Raw genomic sequence first — 9,525 nt, 5'->3', positions numbered from 1 at the left:
AATATTTATTATATTATATTGTATTATATCATCCGGTAGCTGTAAACACACTTTTGGGAGCGAATTTGGAAATCTTGTCTTACTGTGAAATCTATTCCAATAAATTGCTACGGAATTTTCAGGCATTTGAACCAGTTCTTCTACGAACTAAATGTTAATAAGGTGAAACTGTTATCCCACAGCTTGGCCCGGTGGTACACTGAAAGCCATAATTAAACCTTATATGGACACATACAGTTAGTGCCACGCCCTGAACACCTCCTTGTTTGCGGGCCTGCTGTGTCCTGTGGTCGCCCTGCCCCGCTGCCAGGAAGTTCAGGAACTCGGTCACCGCCCCAGCCCCCCCTCTGCCTCGTCCATTGTTGGGCAATATTCTGCGACATCGAAACATTCTTCACCGAAACTTTCCAGGTAACTAACTGCTAAATATCTGCTCTTGTCTTTACTTATTGGATAGTTTTTCGAGAGTAAATCCAGTGTGCGGTTAGTCACAACTAACCCGTCAGAGAGAGGAGGAAAAGGGAGGAAAACTTTTGAGGCAAGCAACTCCGTAATTCCCATTCCTCCATTTTGAACTTTTAAACTCCCAGTTTTGCTTGAGGATTGTTTTCGGTAAGTTTATAGCGTTGACTTAATACCCTATTTATAACATGATAAAAGTCATCTGGGCAGCGCATTAACACGACAGTATAAGTGTTCAGCCGTGTTTGAATAGGCGTATGGAGTTAGCGTTAGTGTTTGTTGTGTCGGTTAGCATTAGCATTAGCAAGGTGCCGTGTTTGTAGGTTAGCAGGTAACGTTTCCGTACGGTGAACTAAATTGGCGTAACATGACCTATTAATTAGACCATTCCTGGTCAAAATCGGTTCATTCGCTCAACACCAGTCTTTATTTCTGCAAGTCACAACGTTCACTTTTTAAAAGTTAGACTAGCGTTACGTTAACTGGATAAAACCAATGTTAACTTGGGTAAAGTTAGCTACAACAGGTGCAACTTAAGCTAATTAACTTCAGTATAAGCGCCTGACTATCGTTCGTTAACCTGAAACCCATGTTGTTGCTTCTCCATTTGTAATGAGTTTTATGTTAAGTATAGTATCATTGTAGTAAGGGCGTATCTTGTTACGAAAAGGCATTTCAATGTTCATAAATACGCCATTTTGCTTGTGTTTCTTAGGAGAAATAATTTAGGTTAATTTGCTGAGAAATTAAAGATGTATATCACCCAGGTCATATGCATATACCCCCAGCTGTATCTAGCCGTAAAGAACGTTTTGGTTTCTGTTGACCAGATTTTCAGATAACAGTCTCTGCCACACCCATACACAGGAAGTGAACGAGATATCACATGCGTTGTCCCAGTTACATGTTAGTAAACCAGTTTTTAACTACTTCCTTGGTAGAATCCGTTTTATTGAACATGGGCCATACTTCAGCAAATATCACAACCACTATCTGTATGGTTAGATGCTGACACAGAAATTATTTTGGTTGATTTGTGTGAGGTGAACTTTACTAGATGAAAAACCCTGTAGTAGTTGACAAGTAATTGTAAAATAAAATGTCTGTGAGTAGTAGTGAAGGGCTTTAACATTTGTTCGATGATAAAATGAGTTACAACTGTGCCAGACAATTTGCATCCATCCATACTGGCTGCCTTTTTTGATTAAAAGTTAAAAGGGGCCATAGCTCACAAGTATAACCCATCCAAATGTTAACTTTAGTCAAGATCTTTAGGCAAAATTGAAAGCACACCCATTCATAAATATCACAGTTCAATATTACTACTCCTAGCATTTGGTAGTCATCATTCACATGTTCTCCTGAGGCTTCTAATATGTAGGCCTCTATGGTGACAATCTAGGTTAGTGGCTGTCTACGACATTCTTCTCATAATGCTGCTGACCAACTTTCAGCTGAGGCCCCTCAGGGCTGGCTGATTATCCCTGGCCCTCCATGTTTGAAAGCTAATCAATGGAGTTGCAGTGCTGCCTGAAAAGAGAAATCGAAATTGGGCCATAGTGCTACTGTGCTCTACCTCTGGCAGGCATTCTGCAAGGAGTGGGGCATGGCTGGCTCAAATAACGACCTTGATATGTGGATTACGTCTACAGACCTTCTGGAGACTAGTCTAAACATCTTAAATAATGCTTTATTTAGTAAGAAAACATTGTTCTCTTGGCCACCTAGCCTTCAATGTATAAAGTACAGCCACAATCATCTTGGATAGATATTCAGTGTTTTGCAAGGCAGAGATGTTCATGTATGATGCAGTCTAAAAAGTGTTTTATCTTAGCATCTGGAGAATTAAAATGTACTCTTCCACCCTACTCATAGGTTTCAAACCTTTTTCTAAATTGTCAATTTGTTTATCCCTAGAGTTCCAGACACCATGACAAACATCAACACGGCTAACATCAACTTTAAATGGGACCCAAAGAGTCTGGAGATCCGTACTCTGGCAGTGGAGAGGCTGCTGGAGCCCCTAGTGACCCAGGTAATGAAAAACAATTTGCATTTTTATTTTGAATAATTACACGGGGTCAGATTTAAAACAATAGCAAGTGATATATTATCCCACTTCTTCTATTCCTGCCATAGGTCACCACTTTGGTAAACTCCAGCAACAAAGGCCCATCCAACAAGAAGAAAGGACGCTCTAAGAAGGCTCATGTTTTGGCAGCATCTGTGGAGAATGCCACCGAGAACTTCCTGGAGAAAGGAGAGAAGATTGCAAAGGAAAGTCAGTTCCTGAAGGAGGAACTGACTGCCGCTGTGGAAGATGTCCGCAAGCAAGGTATATTGAAAATGCATATTGCAACAGTGTGTGGTTTCCAGCATGTACAGAGTGCGTCTTTTGATAGGCGGGATGATAAATAAATCATAAAGTATGTACATATCATCTGCCCCAGTGGACGACCTTGAAGTAAGGATATCCTTTGAGCATGATAGATTTCTCTTTTGCTATGGGGAATTCAGAGAGCCCATTAATAGAGGCTTTCATTTAAGTATGCAGACGGTTCACATTTATATTAAGCTATACACCATTGTCCGTGCCCTGCCTTCTACCATGATCAAATGTAGCCAGTAGTTTGGTATGACTGCCCTTGTAGAGCATATTGCGCATTTATTTTATTTAACTCTGGTTCAGAACCGGACTATATTGTAAATAGAGCAACATTTAAATTGCGATGTTGGTCAGAAAATAAAGATATTTCACACTTAGGGCTGGGCAATATTATTAAATATAATCGTTTATCATAACAGTATATTTGAAAAATACAAACAAAACATTAATTTTTGTTGTGTTATATGTTCTAAAATCCCACTAAGTGTTCATTTTTAGGATGTATGACATTAAAAAGATACTGGTGATTTAAATCTATAATGGGAGCCTTTTCTTAACAATATTGTGATCATGATTTCAACCATATTGTCCAGCCCTACCCTATATCACTCAGCCCTGCAGTATAATCCCACTATAGTCATCCATTATAATATGAACCTGCCTTCACCCCATGCGTTTGAGCAGCATCTGACATTTGAAAGACATTTGTCATGAGCATACAGTCAGCTTGATTTATCCGTTATCCCATTCACAACAGTGGCAACAATGGATATTGAGTCGGCCTAAAAATATATTTGTTTTTAGCTTATTTTCCGCAGCTAAATATGGCTATACTGTCGATGACGAAATAAAGTAATCACATTTATGCAGAGTATTGAGGGAAGGCTTTCGTGATCCGGGTATGTCTTACAGTCTGTGTTTAAGATTATCTGTTGAGAGATCAGATGAGTAGTACCAGATAATCGTTTGACAAATTAACAACTTGTGCATCTCGAAACCAGAATGTACCCTCGAACTACCAGCCTGTTACCCAATTAAATTACCATTTGGCTTGCGATAGCATATTCCTTCATTCAACAACCACACTTGATAGTCTCATTTATTCCCCTCTGCTCCAGATATCTGAATGTATTTTGACACACTAGCAGACCGTTGAGACTGGGGAGCTCTGACTTGAGGGTGGCTGTTATCACCTTGTGAAGCGACATCTGTGTCACTGTCTTTCTCCCCAGATGCCCAGCGAGTTAGATGTCCCCTGCTCGAGCTGCGCTCTGAGTAGTTGGGAGGTAGTTGACATGTTGCTTGATAGCCTGTGCAGTGCTCAGTGCCCAGGAATGTTACTGTAGTTGTGGTAAGCTGTCACTGGGCTGGAATTCACTCACTGTTGTTAGCTGGTGCCGAGGCCTGGCTGTCAGCTATGCCATGCTGCTCGGTGGAGCGTGCTTGGACTGATAATACGGCTATTGAGTGGAGTAACACCCCCCCACCAACCCCTCGATTCAGAAAGCATTTTCCACCCAGCTGTGGCTTGCCAGCTGTTTTAAAATGGTAGAAAAAAAGTCTGACATGATCATTATCAATGAGGTGCTGTACCCAGTAGTTTGAGTTAAAGCTTTGTGGACATGGACAGTTGAATTCAAAGTCAACATTTGAATGGTGCCCTCAGTGTTAAAGGTAGGGTAGGTAAGTTTGAGAAACCGGCTCGAGATACACTTTTTGTTATATTCCATGGAATGCTCTTAACATCCCGATAGCAATGAATATCTTAAGTGCTTTGACAAAAAATCCATAAAAGAATATCATCTGTGGAAGCCGTAGTACTGTAAAAAGTACGACCAATCATTTTAGCCGGCCCGGCTAAAATAACTGGATGGCCTACCTGCCTGTCAGCCTTCCATCTGTGCACAAACTTATCTCGTGCCCTCATTGGTCATGTGCGCGTACGTGTGTGTTACCTACCCTACCTTTAAGTGTAAACCTACATGTATTTATGTGAAATATGTTAACGGATATTCAAAGCGTCCTTCGAATACCCTAATCAATGTTTTGAAATAAAATGAACGTTAAAAACACGTCTTTTCTGAAATAATTTGAAATTTAGTGGATGTTTTTCCCCAGTTAACATATTCTGTTAATATCTTAAATCCAATTTATTTACCCCATAAAAAATCCGCAGACATTTCCTCCCTTTTTTGCAGATTATATTTCTATACGCATCCCTTTCTGTCTGCCTTTGTCCTATCGGTCTTGCCCTTCCCTCCCTCCTCGTCTGTGTTTTTGTTGTCCTGTTTTGTGCGCTTAATGTGTGATATACATTTTAATCATTTCATCAAGTACCTGGTGGGCTGCAGGTTAGCGTTAGATGGATGGAAGTTTATTAAAGGAGCACTGATCACTATCTGCCCCCTGAAAAATGGCTTTATTGATTTTGTTCACAGGGGGAATAACAGCCTGAAGGTGCAGACTGTGTTTGTGGTTTGTGTTGTCGATCATTTGCACAAACTGCTTTCGCTCTCTGTCGGGACAAAATGATCAGAATCTGTGTGATGTGAACAACTTTTTTGATGGCAAAAATGTTAGGATTCAATATAATTTATGTCATGAATGATAACAATATATTTGGGTTTTGGTCTGGTAAACCGGTGGAAAGATTAAAATAACACCATTTTGGTTTCTAAAAGGATATTATGGAAATTTGACACTATTTTTCATTATACATACAAAGAGATTATATTAATATTTTATTGATTTATTAATAAGAATCAGTAGTAAATTGCACCCAAAGCTGCTGATGTTGAACTACTAAAGCCACGGACACTTATTTTTCACAGCACTTTGTCCATTCGAAGGAATAGACATGCTTCAATGTAACTGAATGACGCTATGAAATGTCTATGCTGGCTCGGTAAAAAAGAACCTTTTAAGGGAGAGAATTAAATATATCTCTGTTTTGTAGCAATGCTTGCACACATCTGAACCACTGTTTGTTGAGTATAGAGTTTCAGTATGTAATTGTCGAAGTGCGCATTTATTGAACTGAAAGTGCTAGTGGGCATGCATGTTGCTGCCGTAAGCTAACGTCGGGGGATGTGTGTATTAGCACAGCAAGCAACATCTATCAGGGTTACTCACAGGTTGTCAGTTTACCTACCTCGGGGGGGGACGACTGCTGATGGCTTGTTATTGATGTTTCATTTACGAAGCCCAAGAGTTTATATTTTTTCAGACACTGAATTCTCCCGGTACAGTCAATACACTAACTTGCTGCATTAGCTTACTCTTATACTGCTCAGTGAGGTTGCATTTCAGACAGTTTCCATTTTTCTTTTACAACTGATTCACAGAACCCTGAACAAACTTCATGTGTCAGACAATTCATTTTGAATATAATTTGAAGGCTTCATTAACAAGAACCATCTTTATGCAATGTTTTGCCAGTAATAAACAGTATTAAAACCAGCGTTATAATGCTTCACCTGTAAGATCTTTTTGTACATTGCATTAATATGTCTGCTATTGGATATCCAAAATAATTGACTGAAAGCAGATAGATACGCTTCATATTGGAAGCAAAGAGGTTGAATAGTCTGGCTAGAACATGATGTTCTTACAAAGGTTATGAGCAAATGTATAAACTAGCTTGGACTGCTGTTATATAAACGCAGTCCAATTGACCAACACATATCTTTTGAGTATTTACTGGAGCTCAGTTAAGATTTTACCTAGATCTTAGTTAAAGGGGGCATTAATACAATTCAGTGCATGAATACAAACATGGACAGACCAAAGCACATTTGTTTTGCAAATTACTTCTGCTCAAGTTAGACATTTTGCTACTGAAGTTAAAATATGTAGTTATTCTGAGTTGCATGACTCAATGGATGTTCAGACCCGAGGGCGGAAGAGTGGTGCGGTGGAGGAAAATAAGAGGAGCTGTAGTTCCAGATACATTTGGAAAACAATCTATCTAAGTTGTCAGTGGTCGCCTTTTGTTTTTACAGCACACATCATTTTGGGGGACAAATGTCCACATGTGGCCAGAACACAGAAAACATTACAGAGGTCAAATCCAAGAAGTCACTTAACCTTGTTTCTAAATATAGCTTCCTCGTTATCTTGGAGTGATAGAGTACACTGACACTTTAGCATCCACAGCACTCAGCTCTTACTCAGCGTTCACATAGCCAGTATATAAGATTTAATTAATATTGCTAAACCATTTTTCGGTGCTGCCTTTTTGCTTTATAAAATAACACACCACGGCATGTGTTATATTCCTGTAATGTCCCCATTGTTGGTCTCTGATTGGTTCCCATGCGTGGGAACTTGCCATTCCCCAGTCCCACAAAAGACCTATTGGCGTTACAAGACCAAAGGACGTGATGTGGGCTTTAGATGGCTCAAACCAGGTTGCTATTAATTTAGGCATTTGTATTGGCCAATTAGATCAAGTCATTTGATTGGCCAATTAGATCAAGATCTCAGTCGAATCCAGTCCAATATATAATTATTGTCAGAGTGACGTAAAAGGTCCTAATGGTTATGATTCTCTACAACGTTATTGACGTCATATAGGCTAGGAATAAACACATTTATTTTATGCCCTATCAATAAATGTTTATAGTCCATGCGGTTATTTCATATATGCTATTTATTTTTTGAATCAACGGAAAACATACTCTATACCATATCAGGATGTATATCGGTGCCAAGACAAAGCTTCCCCATCTGAATCTGGCTATCTCTCAGCTGAAGTAAACTATTTACGGATGTACTGTCTTGTTCATAATGCGTCTATTTGTGTGTCCAGTCAACTGTGCAGGCCCATCCAATGTAGGACAAAGCATAGTGCTGGACAAACCAGACAGTGAGCCCTTTGTAGGGGCTGTGACCTCTTTTTTTTCATTTTAAGGGGGCTGTGTGAGCAAGCAGAAATTATAACTGGACATTGAAGAGGTGTTTGTGTCTGTGTGTGTCTTTGTCGCTCTGTGTGTCACATGCTGACCTCTAAGCAGGCAGGGGAAACGTGTCAGACTGTTGCCTGTTTCCCCACACTTCTCTTTGTCTTGGATGAAGGCTTCAAAGCAATTAACTGTAGCCTGAAAGGAGTGTGACTGCTCTCAGACTTGTGCTGTCAGCTCCGGTAGAGTATTACTACGACTACTAGAAATAAATGGATTTTATACGTGAAGAATTTGCTCTGATATAATGCGTAACAAAGGAAGATTCATTGCATTTAGTAAAAAACAGAGTTATATGTGATATTGTGCTTTCTTCCGATCTAGTTTTTGTGTCATATCAACATATCACATCCTTTTGCTGAGATATATATTTTTTTGTTTTTATTGCAAAAGATTCAAAGTCTGTTTCCTATTTAAAGACTACTAAAGCTTTGAAGGCTAGTTCATAGTGCAGTGTTTAATTTGACAAGTTCAAAAGTCAGTCTTTGAACACGTTTTCATCTGAAGATTCATTTTCAACCTTGTATTTACAGCAGACATTTTGTTTTGTCACTCATTCTCAGGTGATTCAATGCGGCAGGCTTCTGGAGACTTTGCAGAAGACCCCTGCTCATCTGTGAAGAGGGGCAATATGGTTCGTGCTGCTCGAGCCCTGCTGTCAGCAGTCACGCATCTGCTAGTGCTGGCAGACATGTCTGATGTCTACAAGCTTCTACTGCAGCTTAAACTGGTGAGATAGCTTCATTCTTTTGGATCATGTACATGTCAACAATCTTAATATAATATAAACACACATTTGAATTAAAGGTGGGGTAGGTAATTCACTTCAGAAACACTTTTTGTTATATTCCATGGAATGCTCTTAACATCCCGATAGCAATGAATACATTAAATGCTTTGACAATAAATACATAAAAAAAATGTCATCTGTGGAAGCCGTAGCGCTTTAAAAAGCACGACCAATCATTTTAGCCAGCCCGGCTAAAATAACTGGATGGCCTACCTGCCTGTCAGCTTTCCATCTCGTGCACAAACTTATCTCGTGCCCTCCTTGGTCATGTGCGCGTTCGTGTGTGTTGGAGGAGGAGCTCTGTAAGGAAGTCTGAAGGACGGGGCAGATTTTTTTCGGCTGCGTACTTTCAAATTGTAGCGCACTCGAGCTGGTTTCTCCATTCTTACCTTACCTACCCTACCTTTAAGTCATATTTGATCAGCTATCATTAAGAACACAATTACCAACTAAGAGATTATTTTGAACACTGAAATAGCATTTAATGAATTATAGGTGCATTTTTTTCTATCCAATTTGGATCCAAAATGTTCTAACTTATATTTAAGAACTGTATTTTTTTTGCAAAGTATTGTCTAACTTTTTCCTTCCTGGCTCAGGTGGAGGAAAATCTTGTGAAAGTGCGAAATGCAGGAACAGATCAGGACCTTGGGATCCAATATAAGGCCTTGAAACCAGAGGTGGACAAGCTGAACATGATGGCTGCCAAGAGACAGCAGGTAATATTCCATTCGTAGAATTAATGATTTAAATAAACCTTATGATTATGAACACGGGCTGGAAGGTTATTTGGTAACTGAATGGGCATTAGTGGTTATGTCACTCATAACAAAATAGGCCTTTCAACCCTCAAACGGTAAGTACATCAGTGGGAGGGAGTAAGCAGTGCTTAAGATGGATGATTAGATGCTGTAAGCATGAACAAT

At 39.6% G+C, this 9,525-nt stretch overlaps 1 protein-coding gene across 2 annotated transcripts in view; it reads left to right on the top strand.

Annotated features, from left to right (window-relative positions):
* Window positions 1-243: 243 nt before the first annotated feature.
* The window catches only part of ctnna1 (catenin (cadherin-associated protein), alpha 1), a 76,425-nt gene continuing 67,143 nt past the window's right edge, over window positions 244-9,525 (top strand). The window contains exons 1-5 of one of the 2 annotated variants that reach the window (XM_034121472.1): window positions 244-411; window positions 2,380-2,497; window positions 2,602-2,797; window positions 8,373-8,539; window positions 9,199-9,318. In XM_034121472.1, coding sequence (XP_033977363.1) covers window positions 2,393-2,497; window positions 2,602-2,797; window positions 8,373-8,539; window positions 9,199-9,318 — 588 coding nt within the window. In that variant the 5' untranslated portion in view covers window positions 244-411; window positions 2,380-2,392. The other variant, XM_034121471.1, reaches the window with a different exon arrangement.

The sequence above is a fragment of the Trematomus bernacchii genome, unplaced genomic scaffold (assembly GCF_902827165.1).
Source record: "Trematomus bernacchii unplaced genomic scaffold, fTreBer1.1, whole genome shotgun sequence".
NCBI classification, from domain to species: Eukaryota; Metazoa; Chordata; class Actinopteri; order Perciformes; family Nototheniidae; genus Trematomus; species Trematomus bernacchii.
The sequence above is the reverse complement of the archived record's forward strand: the minus strand, read 5'-3'. Positions and strand labels throughout refer to the sequence as shown.